The 23,533-nt window shown below is 51.2% G+C and overlaps 6 protein-coding genes across 6 annotated transcripts; 3 read left to right on the top strand and 3 right to left on the bottom strand.

Moving 5' to 3' along the window:
- Positions 1 to 226: 226 nt before the first annotated feature.
- Positions 227 to 4,978, top strand: IAR55_005742 (uncharacterized protein; the record flags this gene model as incomplete). Its single annotated transcript, XM_066948832.1, has 11 exons — positions 227 to 294; positions 374 to 518; positions 576 to 684; positions 741 to 1,112; positions 1,170 to 1,367; positions 1,464 to 1,919; positions 1,965 to 2,129; positions 2,306 to 3,468; positions 3,519 to 3,573; positions 3,629 to 3,747; positions 3,800 to 4,978. 11 exons carry the CDS (start codon positions 227 to 229, stop codon positions 4,976 to 4,978), a joined length of 4,029 nt encoding a protein of 1,342 aa, XP_066800605.1.
- Positions 4,979 to 5,243: 265 nt separating this feature from the next.
- Positions 5,244 to 8,003, bottom strand: IAR55_005741 (uncharacterized protein; the record flags this gene model as incomplete). The annotated part of the gene is made up of 10 exons (XM_066948831.1): positions 5,244 to 5,599; positions 5,654 to 5,678; positions 5,746 to 5,922; positions 5,982 to 6,130; positions 6,199 to 6,362; positions 6,433 to 6,910; positions 6,977 to 7,277; positions 7,357 to 7,613; positions 7,686 to 7,782; positions 7,872 to 8,003. The coding sequence occupies 10 exons, from the start codon at positions 8,001 to 8,003 to the stop codon at positions 5,244 to 5,246; spliced, it is 2,136 nt and encodes a 711-aa protein (XP_066800604.1).
- Positions 8,004 to 8,294: 291 nt separating this feature from the next.
- Positions 8,295 to 9,102, top strand: IAR55_005740 (uncharacterized protein; the record flags this gene model as incomplete). Its single annotated transcript, XM_066948830.1, has 3 exons — positions 8,295 to 8,608; positions 8,708 to 8,826; positions 8,927 to 9,102. The coding sequence occupies 3 exons, from the start codon at positions 8,295 to 8,297 to the stop codon at positions 9,100 to 9,102; spliced, it is 609 nt and encodes a 202-aa protein (XP_066800603.1).
- Positions 9,103 to 9,223: 121 nt separating this feature from the next.
- On the bottom strand, positions 9,224 to 10,615 carry IAR55_005739 (uncharacterized protein; the record flags this gene model as incomplete). Its single annotated transcript, XM_066948829.1, has 8 exons — positions 9,224 to 9,471; positions 9,528 to 9,542; positions 9,606 to 9,665; positions 9,725 to 9,750; positions 9,815 to 10,013; positions 10,083 to 10,188; positions 10,250 to 10,317; positions 10,399 to 10,615. The coding sequence occupies 8 exons, from the start codon at positions 10,613 to 10,615 to the stop codon at positions 9,224 to 9,226; spliced, it is 939 nt and encodes a 312-aa protein (XP_066800602.1).
- A 557-nt stretch (positions 10,616 to 11,172) lies between these two features.
- On the top strand, positions 11,173 to 13,807 carry IAR55_005738 (uncharacterized protein; the record flags this gene model as incomplete). Its single annotated transcript, XM_066948828.1, has 3 exons — positions 11,173 to 11,406; positions 11,480 to 13,562; positions 13,623 to 13,807. The coding sequence occupies 3 exons, from the start codon at positions 11,173 to 11,175 to the stop codon at positions 13,805 to 13,807; spliced, it is 2,502 nt and encodes an 833-aa protein (XP_066800601.1).
- Positions 13,808 to 13,965: 158 nt separating this feature from the next.
- Positions 13,966 to 14,874, bottom strand: IAR55_005737 (adenine phosphoribosyltransferase; the record flags this gene model as incomplete). The annotated part of the gene is made up of 3 exons (XM_066948827.1): positions 13,966 to 14,128; positions 14,288 to 14,604; positions 14,815 to 14,874. 3 exons carry the CDS (start codon positions 14,872 to 14,874, stop codon positions 13,966 to 13,968), a joined length of 540 nt encoding a protein of 179 aa, XP_066800600.1.
- Between the last annotated feature and the right edge of the window lie 8,659 nt (positions 14,875 to 23,533).

Here is a 23,533-nt window from a genome sequence, read left to right as displayed (position 1 = left end):
AGACTTGGATCACTCACCACCTTGGAATCTCGCAACCACAAACACACAGTCCTCGCGATGGATGAGCCTGATATCATCAAGATGTTGATCTTCCGTTGATCTCTGGGCCCCCGCAATTGTGGAAACTGGACGGGTGGGCGGCAAACACCATGCATAAGCGTGCAAGGGTCACAGGTCTCATCATCCATTCATCTCACACAACTCTCACATCGATCAACCGTCCGACATGGACGTATACTACGCCTCTGATGGCGGGGTGTTCCAATTGGATCGCCATATCGAGGAATATGAGGCGTGAGCAGTTCTTTTGTCGATCTAATCAGATATCATTGACACCTTGGCTGACTGCCATCCCGTCGGACGTATCTCGTAGCCTGGATTCACTGTACGAAGACATCGCGACGGTCACCAACGTACCAGTAGCCAATGTGTTGCTTTTCCTAGACGACGAGCGGGAGCTGAAGCAGGATGTCTTGGAGGAGGCCTGGAATCAAGCTGGACCAAGCTCGTTTCCCATGGTAGGTATCGTCGATCTTTCTGGTTTAGAAAGCAAGAGCGCGCTGACTTGATGACAGTCACCTCGAGCAAAGATATACCTCTTCAACCGGGACACATTTTGGCAGGATGCGGAACAATGGGCAGTACAACTGCAGGAAGATGTTCAGCTTCCACCACCATTAGATCGTGCGTAATATCCATAAAAGTCGTATCTTGCTCGTTCGACTGATACAATATCACAGTATCATCATTGGCGCATGTTCAGCATCCTTTCCTTGTCGCACACGATCATCTGTCACACCTCCAATCACTTTACGAAGCGCAGTCTCGAGCCTTGCAGATCGCCTATGCCAACCTCTCCCATCACCTACAACCCCTCATACAAACATATCAGGACTTCGCAAGCAGGGCCGAGCCTCAGCTGAAGACGGAAGAAGAGTTGATCAGGGGTGCAAAGGTCGACATGGCATTATTACCGAAGATGATCGTAAATCCTTCCCTGATGAAGAAGAAGGGGAAAGAAACCGAAACGGAAGAAAAGGTCAAGACGCTTGGAGACTATGTCAATCGTAGGAAGATGGAGCAAGTCAGGGACAGTTGTCGGACAGCTCATGGTGAGTCTGACGGGGTAGTCTTGCGTTTACTTGTATTGACGGAATATGTTGTATCAGAGGATCATGTAGAGCGCTACAACTTTCTAGCAAATCAACTGGATGAATTGGCCATACAGGCGGAGACGGAAAATCGCAGTTTCGAGGGGAAGTCAGCTGAAATCGGTCGAGAGTTTCAAGAGGGATTGGCTCGACTTGAGATAGCATTGAATCAGCTAGCTCAGCTGCTAGACAGTGGTGTTGATGGGGTGCATCAAGGTGAGCTGAATTTCTAGGCATTGTTGCTGACATCTAGATCTTGTGGAGCTTGATCAAGCTATGAGAGACGACCTAGTAGTATTGACGGGCGTGAAGGTGAGTTGCACAAATGCAGCCTCGCTGAATTCCAGAATGAGTTCACCCTCGATGTTCATATTCATCTGGGGCAAGTCGCAAGATTTGAATCTCGTATCACCGAGCTCGTCCGACCGATGCGGCAACTGGACACCGATCTCAAGGCCAAGGTCGCATTCCCTCATCTTGATCGGCTTCACCATCTCCCATTCGCCTACGCGACAGCTGTTGCAGAAGTTGTCAGAAGGAAAGAGTACGGTCGACTTCTAATGGAATGGACGACCAGACTAGCTCAGACACTTTCCCGATTTTTGACCACCGAGTCCAAGAGGAGAGAACAGGTTCAAGCGGAACTCATCTCGCAATTACCATTCGAAGTGATCTTGGGCGATGCCGCGAAACCAAAAGTGGAGTTCAGTGTAGTCACTGGAGCAGAGATACTAGGAGAGGTCAACAGCACCCCGGATGAAGTCGAAAGTAAGTCATGCGTATGTGATATGTTCCGCACTGACACAATAGTAGAGCTCGTGCAATGGGTGGAAGCGTTGAAAAACGACGAGGAGGTGCTCGCAGCGATGGAGGAGGGGGATGAAGACCATCTGGACGCGCTACAGACTAGTATCGAGACACTCATAGGACGGGTCGACTTCGCGAGTGATGAGCTTGATAGGATGATCGAACGTTCAGGTGAGTCTCACGGGATGTACGAAGACTGACATCACCAGTGCTTCATTCTGGCATTTCCATCCGCTCCGGAAGCAATAGTCGAACCCTCCTTCATTTGTCTTCGCAATTGCGTCTGGCGACGAGAGAACGCGAAGAACATGAGAAGCGAGTAGCTGAGATCCAAGAGTCTCATCAAGCGCAGCTGAGAGAGCTAGAGGATCAACATCAGCAACGTGCTGCTACGCTTCAAACGAGACAGGCCGAGCTACAAGACGAACTCGTGCGACTTCGAACGGATCTCAGCGAGGAAATGCTGGCAAGACAAGCGCTATCGGCGGAACTGGAGGAGAGGTCCCGGGATCAAGACGACAAGACCAGAGATGTTGAAGATCAGACGGAATTCATAACAGGGTTGCAAGCGGAGTTAGCGCAAGAGAAAGATCGAGCTATCGATCTCGGCGTCAGACTCCAGGAGGCTTTGCTTGATGTGGACGGCCTGAAAAGCGCTGAGCAGACCCTTATTGCACAACTGCAAGAGCTGCAAGAGGAACGAACCAGATCTCTGCAAAGTCTAGGTGAAACCCAGCTCACCGCACACAACCTCGAATCACAGCTCGCGGGCGTCCGAGCTGAGTTGGAAGCAACCTCTCAACAACTCGTGAAAGCACAAGTTGATCGAGACACGGCGTTGAAAAATCAGTCGGCTGAGGCGGAGCGCATGATGCGGGATCATATCGCAGAAGCAGATGGTGATAGGGCGGTTCTAGAACAACAAAATTTGACATTGACGAAGCAGCTGGAGGACGTCAAGTTGGAGATGAATGATAAACTTGTCGCGGCAAGAAACGCTGCGGTACGACAAGCGGATGGATTGAAAGCGGAATTATCGTTCACCAAAGCACAGCTGAGGGAGGCGCAACGAAAGGAGACGGTGATGGCAGACGAATTGGCGATGGCAAGGGATACAGCAATGGCGATGAGCCAGAAGGATACCTATCAAACTGACGTTGCTCGAGACGCTGTAGCGCTTTGTTCGAAATATCACGAGGCTTGTCAAAGACTGCTCAACGCAATCAACATGTCCACAACCATATCCGGTGTAACGCAGAATAATCGTTCGAGATCGCCGCGGAATCCGAATGCAATCTCCGTAGCGCTCTCAGTTTCAAGCAAAGATGAGATGCGAGAAAGCGTGCTTGTGCGAAGTCTAACGACGGCACAGGGCTTCGACCTGGTCGGGTTCGCGGAAGCGGTGACCAGAACCATCGGACTGGTTAAGAAATGGTCAAAGAGCTGTAGGCAGTTCAGGGACTCAGCCAGAAACAAGATATCCTTCACCAACTTCACGAAAGGAGACCTGGTGGGTAAATTGGAAGATCTGTATGAATAGTAGACTAACAACGAATTCAGGCGTTATTCCTACCTACACGCAACGCAGCTGCCCGATCTTGGGCCGCTTTCAACAGTGAGCCCGCTGTTCGATATTTCTTGTATGCTGTCCGCTCACAACAAAGTTGCAGTCTCCGCACCACACAACTTCCTCAAGGTGACAGACGCCATGCAAGAGCAGATCAATACTCGAGAGTGGATCATTGCGCGTATTGTGAGGACAGAGGAAGCTATCGCGAGCGGCGGCGACGTGAGTGATGATGGCAGATATTCATGTCTACCACTGACTTTGCTGTCCGCAGAACATTTCGAATCCATTTGGTCTTGCGGACGGTCTGAGATACTACACTCACCACGTGGAAGAATATAACCCGTCAGCTGTCCGACCTTCGCGCCGGTCCACCTCGAGCTACGCCGGTCATTCTGCGGAAAGGGACATGTCAGTGAGCCAAATGATGGCTTCTACCTCCCGTTCAGTAGGTTTCGAACAGGCGCCCGGTACCGATATATTCAATGTGGCTTCTCCCTCCAAAGCACAAGCTCCAGGACAAGGAAGGCCGAGGTCGCAAAGTGGATATTTCCCGCCGATGAGCAGTCTATCGGTCAACGGTCGTCAGGAACCACAAACGTCCTTGTCGGATTCCCCGGAGCCTGAAGACTTTTCAGGTCCACCAGAGACTCCTCGTGCAGAAGTAGTGGAACCAATGATGTCCAAGACGACCTCAGATGTTGATCTCCTGATGGAGCGCGAATCATCTCCAAAGGCGAACATTCCTCCGCGCACTTCCTCTGACGAGGAACTTCGGACGTCGAAAACAACCCCTTCCAAGCCACTTTCATACCAGCCAACACCGTCCACTATGGCCCCTCATAACAGAATGTCGAGCAGCAATTCCCACAACCCTATTACCGCCGCATCTCCTCCCTCCCGTGATCCATCTCTTACCCCAGGTCACGCCTTCGCGTCTTCGGTTGTTCGACCTTCTTCTGTGGCTTCTTCGGCTTCGTCCTACCCCAAAGGCTTAGGACTTCCAGGTAGTAAGGCCGCTCCTGCGCCCGCTATGGCAGTCACGACATCTGGTAGTGGAGGAACGGGCGAAGAAGGTGGTCTACCACCGAAGAGGGTATTGAGAAAGACTAGTTCGGTCATGTCGTTCTCGCACTCCCCAGAAACATCCGACGGCGTTGGATCAGGCACAGTTGCAAGATCATCGCCTCTCGCAAGCACATCTGGTGGAGGAAACAAGACGCTTTCGCCTCCGTCTGGCGGAGGACCGGATGAAATTACAAATACCCATTCTGCAACGGATAAAGCAGGAACAGGAGGATTCGCTACTCTCGGCACTGGGACGGCCAACAAGTTGATTCGCGGATTCTCGATTGGGAAACGCAGACTTTCAGGTGGGACTGTAGCCACTCCAGGAGGAGAGAAGCCAAGTGCCATGGATATGCTGAGAAGATTTGAAAATGGTGGTGCGTAGCAAGGTGTAAACGCAAGTGGGTTCGGCGGTGTGAAGTGAGAAAGTATTACCATTTAAGCTTTACAGTAGACGTAACAACGTGTCTAGGTCATTGTAAAATAATGCATAGCATCGCATGGCATAAGTCATGAACTGTGGTACCATTGGGGGATTGAGGTAGTTATATTGTACACGTAGATTCGTAGCTAGGTGATACTCGTGCAGGGTATGACCCATTCCTCCCTCCCATCTCCCTCCTCCTACAAGTCTGCGCCTCGAGTATAGATCAATCACTCATCATCTCTACCAGGTTACCATCTTCATCCTTATAATATACACCTTTGATATCTTCATCATCCACATAACCATCATCATCATCATCGTCACTATCTCCGCTCTCGTCGTTACCTACTTCTCTCATTTCTCCGCCACTAGGCAGTTGTACCGAGCTTGTATCATGTTTTGGTTTCTCGGTGATCTCATTCTTATCAGGCGTCAGGGGCACTGTGTGGACTACGTCAATGGTCGATTTGCCTTCGTCATGTGAACGGTCCTCAGAATTTGGAACGATTGAGGGTGAGCGCTTGATTAGACTTTGACGATAATCTTCGCGCAGTTCAGGTAATGGCGGTCCTGTCATGACTATCATTCGACGAATCAGCATTCCAGATTTATAATTTGATGATCCACACTTACTTGCCAAGAAGACTTCGAGTGTATACTACACGATCGTCCGGAGCACAGAGATCAGTAAGTCACTGCGTGGTGCGAATGCGCCGCTCACTCACGAAGGCGTCGTTTCCCGCATTACCGCATTTCTCAGGCCGTCTGGTCGGGTCTTGTCCAAACATCACTAAAGCAGTATGCTGAAGGGATTTGGTCGTTCTTCCAACTTGCTGTATCATCGTTCTTCCTTCCTCCTTGGCAGTGGCACCTTCGATTGCGCCAAACAACGCTGCTGTATTCTGTACAAGAGATCCGATGAGCTAACAGTCTGAATTGCAGACGGAGCCTGCAAGCTCACAATCATAAAGACAGATTCGCAGCCTCTTGTACAGACATATGGAGGAACTTTCCAGCTGTCTGGCTGCAGATCGACAGCCCAACTGCTCGCGTCCAGGCCAATGTCTTTAAGATCGATCTCATCGCCTTCTGGCGCATGGGCGATGATATCTAATATCAAGTCCATGAGCTGTCAAGCCTTCCTTCACGAATCAACGCGTGAGAACACAACAGCTCACATATTGGACCCTGGCCTGCTCTCTTTGACAATTCCTTGAGTTTTTGACGGACAGTGTCTTTGAGCTTGTCTTGGACGATAGGCAGAGAATCGCCAAACAGGTATTGGTCCCTGTGATCAGGTTTCTGCTCCCCGTTCTTCTTGGTCGACAAGTGGTCTTGGATTCTGCAACAATCGTAAGGTCACGGCCAGTCAGTACATGTTACATGAACGAGTTGGTGATTGCTTGACACACGTGTAATGACCGAAATCGCGCATCTCTTCAAACCTACTATTTCCCTTCTGCTTCTCTGCGTCCAACCTCTCCTGCCAGAATACTGCTGACCAGCCCACCTCGAGCACGACTTTGGGATCTTTCTCCCAGGTGGTGGCGCTAAGAGCAACGAATAGACTTCTGCCCACTGCTTTCGGTAATTCGGACTGCGCATTTTCTTCCTTGTCTTCTGCTGGGTTTGCGGTGGCATAGGCATTGACGTATCCGCCTTCTGTGGCGTAGATCAGAGCTTGTTGACAGTGAAAGTGATATCGCATGCCGTAGTCTTCAGAGGACGGAGACTCAGTTGACGGGTTGTGCGAAGGAGAGTCGCTTTCTGCAGTGTTATCGTCCTTTCTGACCGCGTCAGACATATCACCCTCGTTGCTCGCGAACTTGAGCTCGGACGCCTTGTCAGTAGTGGTAAAAGTGACGTCTTCGCCTTGTGTAACGGCAAGGTCTGGTGATGAGTTATGTATGTCAGTCGATCACCTTCGAATCTGCGTACTTAACTATCTGTACTCACCAGCGGCTTGGCCAGACTCGGTTTCCATATTCTTGGTTGGCAAAGGGAAGCCGCCCCATCCAACACCCTCAATCTCATCTTCGACGGCTCCACCCCTCTTCCTGCCTTCATGGACTTTCATGGGACCTTTCCGCAATCCTGGTCCTGGTGTCATGTTATCGATGATGGCTTCGAATCTCTTCAGATCCCATTTGGGTGGTGAGAAGCCCGATCTCTCGTGTCGTTCTGCGGTCTTGGCGTCTTTCTGACATTGTTTGTAGATTTTCATCATGGCAGCAGCGGTAGGTATGGTAATCGGTTGCTGCTCCAGGATGTGGTGTTTCGTCATCTCAAGCCACACCGTATAGTATGACCGACAAGAGGGGAGAGGGCGATCTCACGATTTCAACGAAATCTGACCAGATACAGACGGCATCTGGTAAAGGAACCCAGTCGTCCGCTCCTTCTTCCAGTGATGGAGTCTCTAGCTTGGCAGCTTCCGCTTCACCCTCTTCACCCTCAGCTAATAGAGCTGCACGAGCATCGCAATACTTCGTCCAGGAGGATGTGGTAAGACGCATCTCGTGGATGTAGTATTGGATATATTGGACCTGTTTCAGAGAAAAGAGGAGTCGAGGTTTATTGATCTTGTCATAGCCTGAGACCCAAGTAACTTGATCTCAGCGGACTGGACTTGAAATAATGGCGGAAGGAGCGAGGCCATACTCACCGACAAAAAGGGTGATCCCATTCTCTCCTTCAACGTGGAGAGGATGATCAGGTTGAACAAGCGCAGTAGCATTGAAGAGCGTAGTGACAGCTTGGGCCTGCGAGTGACGATGATAGATCAGTACTGAACGGCCTCTATTGTTCCTTATCACCAACTCTAACACCAAAGCACTCCACAAGAACTCACATGAGCCGGACTCAACGCCTTGTGCCAGTTGAATATGACGTCCGTATACCTATAGTACGCATCTTTGACGAGTGTCATCTTCTGCTTGTCTTGACCGGCCATTGGGCTACTTGCTCCCCATTCCTCTGGCATAGCGGATTTGGGTCTGGCAGATAGACGGGGAACGTCTGCAGAGGGGGAAGAAAGAGGAAGAGGAAGCAGAGGATGGGATGTTCAAGTATGGTCTGCTCGGTCCGCCTCCACTTTGGTCCGCCTCCACTTTGGCCACCACGTGGCCGACAGCAACTTGTCAACAGATCTTTTTCCCTGCCGGAGTGACGTTGCGAACCACTTTATCTTGATCAAACGAAAGGTCATATCCTAAGTGACTGAAAGTCTCACTTGACTCCATTTTGCGCACGTATTCCGTGTGGAAGCCTGTACATGGCCCGCTCAGTTCCTCTTCTAGACGAATCAGACGCACGAAATGACCCCGTAACGCCTCCAAACGAAACACCGAGCCTCGATCCATTATCACCCCTCGACCCAATCTCTCCATGGCCACCTCTCCCTCCCCCTTCTTCTCCTCGTTCCCCTATATCGCCCGGTACCTCCACTACGTCATCATCGCAGGAGATACTGCCCAATCCGACAGATGTATACGCTAGTATCGCGATTTTGGGGACATACCTCCTTTTTGGACTGTACCTCTTTTGGGCATTGGGTCCTGAAGACTGGGTGGGATGGCTCCCCGATCGGTGAGTCTCTTCCACTTTCCCGATCATGTGCGATCATCAACCAGATACTTCTGCTGTGGATGGACCGGCATGTGCTGACCACGAATGTGTCATTGCTAGCCATTGGTCTCTAATAGTACCTTGCTGGCTCATGATGGTCGTACTGTTGACATATTGGTCATATGCCGCCCTGGTGATATACCTAACCCCCTCTTTCGATTCGCCGATTTGCATGACTGGTGAGTGAACACCATGAATTCTCCCGCAACTCTTGCAGCTGTGACAGTGTCCATTCTCGGCGGCGGCTCGCCTGCGAGATGAATTGCTGATCCTCTTTAGACCCATACTCTAACATTCCCGCCGTCTCCTCCATCCACAACGATCAATCGGAGCCATATTACTGGAAATATGCTGGACAGGAAGCGATACCTGAAGCATGTGATCTACCTGTAGACCTGGTAGGGAGAGTCTTGTATCCCGCTCGGCGTGGGGTACGAGCCAAACATAATGATTAGATCATTTCCGTTGCAAAAGCATGGATTTTGGGATCTGAGCTATTCGACGTGTTCATGCGTCTGACCAGTCTTCCAGTGCGACGTGAACGTCTTGTTGACAGGTAGCATTCGGCGTCTCATTCTAGTCTCTATTCTGACCGTCTAACAATCCTCTCCGCTCTTCGTTGCTGCCCTTCTCCCTACCTCCCCAGCATTTCAGCCCTTTGACAAGCTTCAATGCCCTCTGTCCTGCCGCATCCCTATATCTGTAAAAGGCGGGCTTCCGCGAGTCTAGTCGATCTGGTCGAAGGCGACAGCTTGAGTCTACGAGAGTTGCGAGGGCGAAGATGAGAGCTAAAGAGGTGCACAAGGCCGATGAAGCGGATATCACTGAGAGGCGACAAATCAGCTGGTCCTCGGTGGTTCACAATGGATAGTGAGCTTACTGAACATGATTATCACTGTGGTACAGAAGCACTTGATCAGTATTGACACTGGTGCATTCCGGATGAAGCCCTACCCACTTTGCAGTCTGGCAGCTTGTTCCACAGACTTTCCACCGACGATAGCACCAGTCATCATGCCTTTGGAACGTCAGTCTTGTCAGTGGCATCCATGGCCTGACACTTGTAGAAATACGTACCAGGAATGGATATCAACCCGATAACACTGTCCATTCCTCCCGTCAGCTATGATGAATCATTACGACGATAGCGAGCAAGCGGAAACTCACCTCAACTGATTGACAGTGGGCAGCAAAGCCAATTTCAAAGCTTCCACTCCGATAGGTTTACACGCTTCAAACCTACTCGCTCCCATAGCGAGATAAGTCTCCACCTTATCCTTGTTCTCCGAGAACTCCTTGTGAACCGTATTGACTCCGACGCCGATAGCCGAGATCGCATTGCCTAAGATCATGCCGATGATAGGGACTAATGTTTGACATTAGAACAAAAGTTGGAATGCATTGAGCTGAGAAGGTCGGAAGCGGGAAGCCTCACCATATTGATCAGGTCTCCAGAAAGGATTTTGCGACATTGCAAACCGAGTTCCAAGGATGGAGATGGGTACAGTTCCACTAAGCATCGCAGCGAGGACAAAGGGGAACTGGAAATGAACGTTGTCAGAACGAATCTTATTAGAGAGTGGGAAAAGAGGGGTCTCTCACCATATTATTGAACCTCTTTTTGCTCTTGTTATACGTGGCCTCTGTCGCGCCCAAGATGTTGAGCAGCACTGCAGAAGTGTGAGGTAATTTAAGCTGAAACAGCCTACTCGACCCCTGCAGAGCAGAGTGACAGGACAAGAAGCACTCACCGGCGATGCCAAAGACACCCCAGATGTTATCACTGGCAAACACTTTATCCAAAATCAAGCCCATCACCGACAGTTGCAGAATACATCTCGCAGCAGCCACGAGCAATGAGCTGCCTATACCGAGACCAAGGATGAGGGAGAGGACCGCATCGAAGATGATGAAGAGAAGACCGATGAGGACGTTGAACCATGTCAGGGTGGGTGATGGGTCGAGCATCTTGGCGGGGCTGTTGGGCAGTCCTGCTTCGAGTCTTGCTTGTGAGATGGTGATAATCGATGTATGCTGGATGAGGATAAATCTGTCAGAGAGAGAGAGCAGTCTGAAAGCGTCAAAACAAGGATGACGTCTGTTTTTGCGCGGACATCGCCGCCGACTCGATGACCATTGAAACGACTTACAAAAGCAACCGCCACTCGTACAAGATCCTCACGCAAATACAATTATCCTCCTCCTCTCCTCCTCCTTCCTGTACACTTCATCTTGTTCATCTTGACTTACCAACATATCGGTGATACCTTGACGAGTACACGAATGACTGAGACTTGACCTCGATCTGATCAGACGACCAAGTACAAGGTGGCAGAGAAACCACCTGTCGAGCACGCTGGAACGAAACGGTGAAAGGATCGTTGTCTGAGCGGAAAAAGGAGAGTTGACGTCTGACCTCTCGTCACAGCTACAAGTTAGCGTCGGTCGTATCATTTCCAACTTGCGCACCCTGTTCAGAGTCAGTCGACAGTCAATCGGATCAATCATTTTACGGACACCGGGCCATGCCGCCCTCCCCGCCCCACGATGTATCCGCTCCAACAATTTTGCCGACGGCTACTGCTCAACAGAATACTCGTGCACTGCTGCTTTCGCTAGAAGAACTCCGGGACTCTTTGAGCAGTCGAGTAGAACAACTTGGAGTCGCTGTGGAGAGACTGAGGGGACAGGCCGGAGACCTGGAGAGAGCTCTAGAAGGAGATTTAGGGAGTCCAGCTGGAGTAGGCAGGACAGATGAGGTCAGCTTCTGCGTGATCTCGTCGCTGCTGTTGGATCGATAGCTGATCGTCTCCATAGACCAACGCCCGGCAGGTCCATTCAAGAATGCATCGATCAATCCTCACAACGCCTGTGACTTCAAACCCCCAAAACGCCCTTCCATCATCCAATGCTATCACTGCGCGTCCAAGCGCCATCGGTCATGAATTATCCTCCCTCTCGCGGCCGGTCACCACAGACGAGATCAATTCTCTCCTCGATCGAGCCTCTCAGACGACTTCAATCTCCCCAGACCCGTGGACCGTCCGCGCACAGACCATCGAAAATCGGATCCAAAGACTGAGTGAGACTGCTCGAGATCTGAGAATGAGAGCTACGCAATCGTGGAACGCACCAATTGATGATCATGTTCCTCCGCCACCAGTACCTCCCTCAGTGAGAGACGCTTTGACCACCCCTTCGGTACAACCAATTGAAGATACAGTACCGGGGAGAGAGGGTGGATCGGGATTATCGAGACTGTTGACCAGAGTTCGGGAAGATCAAGATAGGCTTGAAGCCGGTATCAGAAGACTGAACAATGCTGGAGTAGGGATACCAAGGCGTCATTCAGCTACGCATCAGAATCCTTCTCGTACAGGTGGAGTCATGAACACCACTGCAACAAGCACCGATCAGAGCTCTAACGCCGTCTTGCGATCGACCCAGAACGTCGCTGCCCCTGCTATGAGCCGACGGGAGTTGTCGAAGATTTCGGCGAGAACGGCTCGAGGAGGAAGTCGGGGCTTACCGCCGACCAACATCCAACTTCTTGCTCGTCAACCTGCACCTGCAGTTATCAGGAGTAAGGACGTGTCACCCGCAACCGTCTACCAGCCTTCGATTGTGGCTGGCCTTCCGCCTCCTGTGGAGTCTACTCCGGATCCTGCTCCTGTCCCACCCAGAGGTCGTGCTCGTCCCGTCTTGCATCCCCCTGCACCATCACGCAACAGGTCTACTGTCGCACCGCGTCCTTCCCATTCCTTGCCAAGCGCCCAGCCGCTGGGCAGAAGTTATGCTAGTGACGATTTCCTCAGGGATATACTACAAGGCCGCGAACCCGGTCCTATCGCCTCACTAGATCTCAGTCTGCCGCCGGCCAACCTCATCAACACTGCGACACGAGACGACTCATCGCAAAGTGATGGTCTCACATATCGAGGAATGTCTGTTGCCTCTCGCATGGGTGAACCTTCGGATTCCGAACAAGGGCAGTCACGAAGACCTCATCGGGATCCAATCGGTGAAGACCATGATACTTTCCTTTCTCTCTGGCCATCCTTACGGCAGCTTTTCGAGCAAGGGCCTCGTCCAGGTCCTCCAGAAGGTCAGTCATTCGAGGCAAGTATGGAGACCACGATCCGTGCCCTTCAGGCCGGGACCAATGACAGCGACCCAGTGCGAAGTCAGACACGGCAACGTGAGGCAAGGCGACGACAGCGCGCAGAAAGGCAGCGACAACGAGACTCTGAGCAGGACTTTCGATCTCTCCTCGATTTCAATGCGGAGGAAGTAATCGCGACGAGGACAAGGACGACTGACTACCTGTCCGCTTTAGGAGGTGCAAACCCTACGATACCAAATGCGGAGCTGGAGACTGATTCCGATGGCGATGGAAATGAATCTGGTGAAGAAGGAAACGGGGAGACTTCCGTCTTGGTAATCGATCTCACGGTGGACCCTCCACAATATACGTCGCGGAGACTACCCCATCGTGGGGAGCCGAATGCAAACAACCACGGCGATGCAAGATACCTCAACGAAACGACGTCGGGCGGAAACAGGCCCTGGCTTAGGCCAACAGAGGAAGTCGAAAGGATCAGAGCAGAAAGGGATGCTGCGAACGAACGAATCGAACGAAGTCGTCAGTCCTTGAGGAGAATACAGCAGCTGAGAAGGGACATGAATTTGGTCAGGGATCCGTTGGCCAGCACCAACTCGCCCAGTCCATTGCAAATGGAGATTGGAGTTGAAGAGCCAGGATTGACTTCAACGCAAGGGATATCCGCGGCGGATGCGATGGACAGAAGTGGAGAAGTAAATCTCATGAGAGCTTTGGTCATTGACGATGTTGCGGAGGAGGCAGATACGAATACAGTGTACGTAGGCGAAGGTGAGAGGACAGAAGTAACACAGGGTGCGTACACTGGACTCACAATCAACGTGTCCAGTCATAGCTGATGGCATGACATGTCAGGTGTTACCGGTTCGAACGCGAGTATAACGAATACCGCACGAAGGCAGTCGACCGATCGTCCTACTAGAGAACAGATTCAGCCGCCCAAAGAATCTTTTGATTGCGACTTCCACCTTTGGCCGACGAACGGCCCGGTCGCGAGAGTCGGAGATTCCAGGGTGTATGGCAGTTTGAGCCGGAGATGAGGAGGGACGGAGCCCTATTTTACCGTCCATAGTACGCAATCAAGGCATGTGGATCTGCGACTTCGCATTGTGGCTATCAAAATACCATTGCATATCTAAAGATAATATTCCCTTGTACGTATATGCATAGAATCATTCCCACAAGTCGGTACTGGGATCTAGTCCTCGGCCTCGATCAAAGCGTAGATAGGAGCATCGAGCTTCTCGTGACCCTTGAGGAAGGGCAAGCTGACGATGAAGAGGTATTCGAGTGTGACACCGCCAGACTTCTTGATGAGTTCACCTGCGGCGGCGGCGGATCCACCGGTTGCGATGAGGTCGCTGAGGAGTTTTTGTGAGGTAAGCAGGTCGGTTTAACATGTATGATGTGGCCTGATGTGTCATCGAGGTGGTAGTAGATGGTGACGGATGTGCGGTAAAGGACGTCACACCTCGAGTAGAGGAGGAGAGTGGTCTGCAAGTGATGACATGTAAACTCACTCAATGACAATGCATTTCTGACCAGGCTCGACCGCACCAGCCTGCATCTCAAATTCGTCTGTCCCATACTCCTTCTCATACTTGACGACCTCGACCTGACCCGGAAGTTTCCCGCCCTTTCGAACGGGCACGAAGGCGGCGCCTAATCGCATGGCGATGATGGGACCGATGAGGAATCCTCGAGCGTCGAGACCGACAATGACGTCGGGTCTCGAGGATGGGAAGGTGGTGAGGATGTGATGGATCAGATGGGTGATGAGTGTCTCGAAGGCGAGAGGGGATCGGAGGAGAGGGAAGATGTCGAGGAAGGTGATTCCCTTATGATATAATGAAAGGTTGTCAGCTGATAATCTCGAAGTTTGGATCTGGCATCGTAGGTTCGAGAGTTCGTTGGAGGCGCAAGGAGAACGTAGGACAGATATATGCCGATTTAGGGCGCTCGAGTCATTGGTAGGCAACGACAAAACAGGGTGGATTTGAGGCTGAACTGCTCAATAGATAAGGAGAATTCTGCGCCCCCCCCTCACCTTCTTTGGGAAATCGGGATGGACACCCAGACAGGACTTGAGGTAAGCGATATCGGACATGGTCGAGTGTATTTGTGTATGTCAGAGAGATATGGGATCAGAGACGTGTTGATGCGTGACAAGATATTTGTTGTTGTTTTGGACTGGCTACATCAACGTGCGAAGATTTTGTCGTCTTGCGCATCAAAAGACCCGAAGGTGGAGGTACATGTACGGTTGATAAACTCGCTTACAGCGATGGTGGCTGTCTCCCCGCTTTCGTCGGGATTCCGCCGTGCGATTTGGGGAACAGCTGCAACTTGGTTTGCGGTGCATCGTCAATCCACTTCTGCTGAGATGACCAATCCTCCATGCCCTCTGTTTCTGATATTGGTGCTAGGAGGTCCGTTTATATCGTGATGGAGCTGTTGCTGGAGCTTGTGGCACTGGAAGAGAAAGGAGCTCGACTAACGCAGTGAAAATGTCACACGTGGTCTTCTTGTGGAGGGGGGTCGTCTATGACTTCTGATCAGCAGTCTTCCACTGGAAATAGGGGGCGTGGCTCTTGGAGGCAGTCATCAGAGGTACCGAATGCTCGAATGGTGGCGACAAAGATCAAAGAAAGCTCGAGTCCAGAGTCGACTTCGTATGGACTCGGAATTTGTATATTCTCAATATCTCGCCACGGCCACGAGAAATACTGTAGCAGATGAGGAGACAGCGCCGCGCCAGCCATGAACGTGACACGACGGCCTGGAGGTCTGCTGACATCGCTGGGACCGGCACATCCAATGTCTCCACTCTCAGAAATGGATTCACTGCTCGACTGATGTCGGAAGACTCCAAGGCATTCAGGGTGAGCGCGGTCACTAACGTTACCATTTTCTCTCCCACCCGAGCCGCCGCTGCCTACTATCGCCTTGTCATCTCGCCATGGGTCAAGAGAACGAATCAGACTTGGAGCGAAAACATCGCCTTACAGGCAGGAGGTCAATCCGATCAGACAGAGAGACGTTTGAGAAGATTGAAATCGTGAACGATCGCGGTCCCTGTAGGGTTGGTCAAAATCACAGGTTCTGCAGGAAGAAAATACTTTCAGGATTTATGCATCCAGTATCGCTGAAAGGGGAGTCGTCCCGAATCCCACTTTGCCATAGAGGTGGGTCTTCTCTGTCTCGGGCGAGCCAGTCAGGCGGAAAGAATCTCACACCAGCGTTGATGTGTCCCCCGTTGTTCCTTTCTTAGCTTTAAAGTATGGATTCCCTTCTTTCACATCGTCCCCACGTTCAGTACCTCCTTCCCACGGACTCCTGTCCCGCCTGGCCTTGTCGGGCAGAACCTTGTTCTGTCAAGACGGTCGGTGGGTCTTTGGATGGAAGACGGAGGATGGAGATCACCATCATTGCGAGGAGAGCAATCGCTCAGATTTTCGAGAGACAAGTTCTGGAAGATGATGGACGACGGACAGTGGCTCTCTGAGACAGGATGTCTAGCATCGGATATTCTCGAGATCAGCAAGAACACTCTTGGTTGCATCGCTGTGGGCCGATCACCCGTCTCGTGTTCGTGGTGTCATTGGGGCTGTCGGAGCGCATCGCTGTACCCAACCGAAGCACCAATGCCTCTGACCTACCGCTTCAAGAGGGTCTACATGACAACTAGTGGGCCTATACCTACCCGACCAATCACCGTCGATGAAGTGGGTAGATGTCCGAGTATTGCCGCAGCTCATGACTGATTCATGCCCTACGTGAGGCCCAGCAGGCGGGGTCTGGCATCGATACCGACGTACTTGGCTGAAAAGCTGTGAATCTCTGGCTGGCTAACGCGATTGATCAACCCGTCCTATGCTCAAACATCTTCCCGACCCGCTCGTCCCTTCCCTGCCGTCGTGTCTGGCTCACTGCGTTCTGTTGTACAATCACCTTGTGATTATAGCTGGATGTACTGTATGCAATCCGTGTCAGGGATAGGCATAGGCGGGCGGAAGGATAGCCTGGACCTGTGCAGGTCAAAGAGTCATTCGTCAAATCGAATCGAAGACCTCCAGTCGAGAAGCCATTCGTTTCATATTGGGCTACAGGATTGAAGCTAAAAAGGAAGGCGACCTCTTAAAGAAGAACCAACGGCCAGAAAAGCGACAACATCTATAACCTTCTTTCATATCTTGTTTCCGTCTGATCCGATCTGAACGTTCACGCAGTCTCACAATGCCAAACCATCATGTATTCTAGCACAGCAATAATCGCCATGAGCAACCAGACGACCAAAAACCTAAATTACATCACGACCGACGCTCAACCTCCTATGTCGACGATCAGCAGAAGCAGAGAGCCTGCGACACAACCGTCGTCTGGTTCTTATCATACCACTAACACACGCAGGTCATGGGCTTACACTGCTGCCGGCCGCCAAAGTCGCCCTCTTCAGTCCGTGGCCGAAGATTTCGAGGAAGACTCGATCAAGAACAGTTCAGCACCGACCAGAAGCAGGGACAACCAGAAGAGTACGGTGGCGGGTTACATGTCGCATGGGAGGTTTACTGGGACTGGCCTTGCCATCGGGAGTCCAGCTAGAGTGAGTCATATGATTGGCATTTCGGTCAGATACCGTCTCCGTGTTCTTTTATCTGCCATCTAAATCACTCTAAATCACCTTTCTAGCCTACCATTCGGCTGTCCTACTCCTCCCATCTCCCGCCACCCTCACACTCAAACAGCCAGGACACAGCCTTTAGCAACAATCTTGTTCGAAGATCACTACCCATCGATATGTTTGCTCGCTCTCTCCACACCGCTCCTGCCAGCGACATTATGCCCCTTCCCCGTTGGCAAAAGACTCCTTTCCTTACTCGATGTCATCTTCGGGTTGCGCCAGATTGCAATTCGGACATATACCTCTGGACCGTTCACAACTCCAACGTCCCCGAGAATGATACAACAGGTTTGCCCAGATCAGTGTTCCTCGATTGTTGTTCCCCTTGTGCACAGAGTGTGTTGGGTGAGGAGAAATTCAAGTCGATCGACTTTGATCCAGCATTAAGTCTGACCGATGAAGAGGTAGGTGCTTCACCTGTGACAGTGAGCGAAGAAAAAGCAATTTACCCAGCTGTACCGCGTAGGTGAGCAAACTGCAAGAGGAGGACGAGGCCAGTCGTGGGCTTGGAATGTCATACATGACTATGAAAGAAGTGAGTAACTTGACTTGACCTTTGCTGGTGGGCTGAGAGCGACGTGACGAACCCAGATCGGGATCTGCGTTTATGGCCGAAAAGCGTATCAACGACATTCTTTCGACCTTCACCAGCCTTCGAAGCGAGGACGATGAGCACGCTTCCATCAACGTTTGCACACTTCATTGCTATGTAATACACCTATCACTGTCTGAGCTATCCATGTATGACAATGAAATCATTAGCACTCTTTCGAGTTTCCAAACAAGTCGACCAGCTTACCTTCGAGGCATGTCGGTGAGACTTCGCAGCACTCTTAAGGATTCCAGTTCACGAGGACTCTGCCTGTGTCTCCGACCGTACTTGTCACTCTTCGAAGAGCCCTCGGGGTCTGCTCACAGGCAGTTCTGACTTAGGAGTCATTGATACAAGACCCGAGCGGAGTGGCTGCCAAAGCTTCAACGTGCCCATCTCCATTGATTCCTGAAGACGCGGACATACGGGTAGGCACATGGGTTGATGCTTGTCACTTTTGGGGACGGGACGAACGCGGTAGGGGTGGAGCAAGTCGTAGGACGTGACTGCGACGGGAGTCGTACGAATCGAAGTGGTGCATGTCCGAAGTCGTGGAGTAGCATCAGTTGTACTTTGTGCATCCAGGGACGCAGGGCAAGGGGGATGATTCGGAGTCTAGTACCAACCACACCCGTTCGAATGTAGCAGACACATGCAGCCTCGTCTGTCTGTCACGTCCAGCACAGTTTGATTCTGGTGCGATCGGGGCTAAGGGTGGGCTGAAAGGGGGGCCGATGGGCACCAAAGACAAAGAGATCTCAATTCTCTCGTAAGAGCATGAGTGAACGGACGGACGTTGTGCACCTTGGGCTAGTCGTTGGGGATATCGTGTTCCTTTCTCGTTCGCACATCCAAGTGTGTGCATGAACATAGTTCAAGACACGACTGGAATGTTTAGCGAAGGGATCTGGTTGTCTCTTGGTCATTATTCCTCACGATACATTCCATCGATTCACCGTAGCCAAGAGATCGCCTTCCGTTCTGATGATGTTTGAGTTTTCGACCGGATGTAGGCGGTCCGAGTGGGTCGCGCTTCTATAGTCACCGAGTGGATCCACCACCACCAACCAACAGCTATCCACCTTCACCACTACCGCGTGGTGTTCTAACGGGACCGCACCTTAGCTCCACCCGATGGCTATTTCCATATCTCTCGGTAGCACGCCAGACTGCCTCCGGTTGCAATGGCAAGACGTAACGTCGACGACGTGGGTCCGAGTAGTCCGGAGAGCTGTTTGTGATGACGGAAGAGCAGGCCGAGTGATGATGGTCATAATAGACAGCCGATGTCCCCAGAGGATGTCTTTGAATATGCCGTGATAGAAGGTGTTCGGATGGAGGAAACAAGGTTAATCTCCGGTATCCCCGGTTATCAAAGTGAGCGATCAATCATATCAAGTTGATACGCGGTATTTCCACTCCTCGTCAGAGGTGAGTAGTCTCGTCTGTCATCAAGAGGCACCTCCTCTTGTGGGTGTGGGGGGTTTGCCGTAACATGTCTTCCCGTTCTCCTCTTTTGTTCTTCTCACGCTTACCCAGTCGACGAGAACAAACAAGGAGAGAAGAGAAAAAAGATGATCAGCTTCCGAAGCAACGGTTTTCCATCATGACGACGGAATGGAGAAAAGCCACATACCCCATCCCCCCCACTCCAGACATGGTAACGTAATGAGGCATCCCATCCCTTTTGACGCTACCACTTTTAGGACGCGAACCCCCTCGCTCTTCTGCGAGACATTCCAACACAATGAAACAGGGTTAGGAAAACAAAACAAGGTTGCGGTTTATGCTTGGCGCGTGGGATGAGATCGACAAAACCGGTGTATCTGGAAGGGGGCGGCGGGGGGGACAAATTCTTCGTTTTCAGCGGGCAAGCAGGGGTCGTTAGAGGTGTCAAGTATCTTGCTTCGGTCGGTATGATTCTACTCATCAGACAAGTCTATGTGTTGGCGACTCCATCCAAGCATGTTCCGTGCACATATAGACGTGCAGAGAACTCGATGATAGATGGTAGGTCCCCCTGTACCTGGCTTCACGTGAACAGTAACATCATTACTTGAGCTTGAGCACTAGCGGTTCCTCTCAACGGAAACACATAACGTGGGAGCATCTTTTGCATGGATATGGCTTTCATCACCGATCTTCGGATTTCGGACAAGACGTACCACTGCTCAGATGTCTTAACTCAAGGTTCAATTGCGCATGCGGAAGCAGAGTGAAAAGACTGTGCATTATCATCCATCACCAAAAGTCGTCATCCGCCACTTATGGTTTTGGTGCCGATCAACCTAGAAACCCTTTTGCGGGGGAGATGCAGCCGTTCGCACGACCAATGCTTCAGAATGCGTGTCGATCATGACAGAAAACGAGGCGGGAAAGAGGCGATGAGGATGGAAAAAGGGTCGATGGAGGAGATGTCTCGGATCAGTCCCAAAGAGAAAAAAAATGTCCCGAACGAGGAAGGTGGGGGTCTCGAATCAATTCATCCGTAAATACATGTACAAATTTCAGATTTCAAGTCTGCTCGCTTTGCCCCTTCCGCACTCTTCGGAGATTCCCTCACCACACACGTCTTCGAGGATACCTTGCATTCGCAAGCGTTTCCCCTGTGCTTGTGTCTTGTGCTCGGGAAGGCCTTGGATGAGTTATGCAACTCGTCATGGGCATACCAAAGAAGACAGCACGACCGCCAGACGAGACACCTAAACGTTTTGGATCACTTTCGGACATAAATTATGTTATGCCTTCTCCGTACCGTGGACAAAACCCTGTTCCCAGACATACGTACAATGTCAAAATGCAGGGTCATGTCGGGGAAGGAGAAGAGATGGGAGTGGGAATGAGGGGGACAGGGGACGAGGGAGGGGAAAGAAACGACCTGTTGCGTCAGTTCCCCCAGTTGGATGTAAATCCCGGAGACAAAGACAAGATGACAGCACTCGCTGGACCAAATAACGGGAAAGTGACACTGCGGCTTGAACAAAAGAACAAAAAGGGTCAATCTCCCACAGCGCGAAGACAAGGGTAGAATAATAATAGTAATATACCGGCATAACACATCTCAAAAAGTGAACTTTCGAGTGGATCCGAGAATCTGAAACGTTGCGTGGGAGCCGGGGTTGTCGTAGTCGTCGTCGTCGTGGGTCGTTGTCTTGAATCGGCACTGGTTGTGTCATATGGGATTCTTACCATTCTCTGCTACTTGTCACCGATTGCTAAGGGAGAGAGACGGATGCGACCGACCGAGCAGCTTGGTGGTAGGGTATGGTAAAACTCTCAATCACGACTAAATACATTGCGTTTGCATCTGCATCTGCATCTTTGATCTTGATTTTGATCATCATCATCTTCTTCCACATCGTCGACTTCACCTAACTTCACATAGTACTAAAGTACTACATCAACAGTTCAACACATTCATTCCCGCACCGCTCGACCCGCCGCTGAGAACCGTGATTGCAAGCAAGGAGTGATAGGTGAGTGATGGGACTGTCTTGCAACTGTCTATATCGTCTGGTTATCCACAACACAAGCTGTTCCCCCGTGAGGTCAAGTCGCTAGATTCCCACACTTTCGCAGTGTGATCGAATCGAATCGAATGATGATGATGATGATGATGGTGATGGTTGGTCGGTCTCCTCCGTGCACCCCACGCGCAGGTGGTGCCTATCTAGTCTTAATTCGCCGTGTTCCTCGCCTCCCTCCTATGGTTTTGTCTCTTTTCGGTCTGTCAACGAACCTTTTTGTCTTTTCAGTCTTAAGTTTTACTTAGCTCTGAACCATGCTCTTTCACCCGGGACCTCGCTTTGGTCTTCGGTCGACAGAAGTACAAAAGAGTTCTAAAGGTCAATCCGTCGGTGACCCGACACCGCAAAAGCCAAAAACGAATAATCAATTGTTCTTTTTGCTTTTCGCGGGAACAGGGTGGTGTGATGCTGAAATCTGGACTTGTGCCCCCTCCCCCGACCCCACGAACTTGTTCACTCGCTATCATGCGGAGAACAGTGACCGGGATGGGATCCGCAGCTGTGTGAATCAACTTGGGAGTATGGTCTCAATCAGAGCGGATATTGGGGGGATGACATTCATCGGGATCAGGGGTCAAGGCGTTCAATGACGAGCAAGCAGAAGAGAGGGACAGGGCGCAAAGGACATTCGAACGCGAAGTGGCTGCGACCATTGGTTCCATGAACCTGGCCAAGTCCCAGCTCACGCGCCTGTGCTGTATATACAGATTGCCTGGTTGGTTCGAGAAGAAGTCAAGCCTCGGTTCATACATACATCCGTTACCCCCACACTCAATCGATCAGATCACCCGTGGTCGGTGCTGCTTCCTACTTCTCTATTTGATCTGTGCTCGACGTTATGTCCCGCATGATCGTTCCGTTTCATCAGTTGAGATCCTGCTTGGTGTGCTACTTTTCCTTCTGATTGTCAGTCTCCATACAAGAAACCTACGCTGATCAGACTTAAACCCTCAGATCTGATTTGAATCTTACTCTTGCATACGTAGTATTCATATCCCGAGACAGGTCTCGCTGCGTTACCACAAGCCAAGTCGACCTGGTTGACCGGATCCGTTGAACGGCTTGCATCAAACACCGCTCCTATACTGCACAAACTAAGATCGATCGTCAACGGGATCGAAAGAAGGGACAAGGCTGAAGAGTGACGACAACTTCCGGACCGCCGACTCATAGGTTGAGTCTGACGCTTTTATGTGAGTGAGGCCTTTCGGTCAGCTGCATCCACCTTTCAAGGGCTTCCCAACCCTTTTCCCGATTCATGTTGGTTGAGGGTGTTCCTTGCTGTGTAGAAAGTGGCTTGAGCGAAGAGCACTGACCATCAGCAGATAGAACCCTCATCGTCAGATCATCAGCCCGCTTCCGGGACCACGGACTGGACATTCTCCTCGACAATTCTGATAGGTGAGTAGGGGTGCTTGACATGAAACACAAATCCCCCTTCCTTTGTCACCCCTGGCGCTGTGTGTTGGCGTGTGTATCAACCCTCTTTTCCGCCATTCCCGATCGGATCCTCGGGTGTCAGAAGCTGCTTGCGATGTTGGGGAATCAGCAAAACCGCTGCTTTCCTCGTCTGTTTCGTGAATGCGGCAAAGTCGACCACCTCCTATTCCACTCGGTGATGCGCCTCTCCGGTTTCACTTTATGATCACCCAGACCAGACGAAAGGGGTTCAGACCGCGTTCTGCTTCTGCGGAGGCGTCATTGCGAAATCCCCCTTTTCCTAACCCCCTTTCCTCCTCTCTCCAAACCGAGCGGAAGCGTGGATCAATCTATTGCGCCACTTGCTGACCTGTCTGTATCTTCTCCTCCCTTCGGTTTGCATCCTGTCTCATGAACTCGTCAACGATCATTTCGAATACGGCTTACTTATCGGACATGCGATATATAATTGCCTACATGCGTTCGACTCTCTCCATCATTCGATTGTCTCTTCGATTTGTCGTACCCATGCGCTCGATTAGCAGCC

Source organism: Kwoniella newhampshirensis, chromosome 12 (assembly GCF_039105145.1).
Source record: "Kwoniella newhampshirensis strain CBS 13917 chromosome 12, whole genome shotgun sequence".
In the NCBI taxonomy this organism is placed as follows: domain Eukaryota; kingdom Fungi; phylum Basidiomycota; class Tremellomycetes; order Tremellales; family Cryptococcaceae; genus Kwoniella; species Kwoniella newhampshirensis.
The sequence above is the reverse complement of the archived record's forward strand: the minus strand, read 5'-3'. Positions and strand labels throughout refer to the sequence as shown.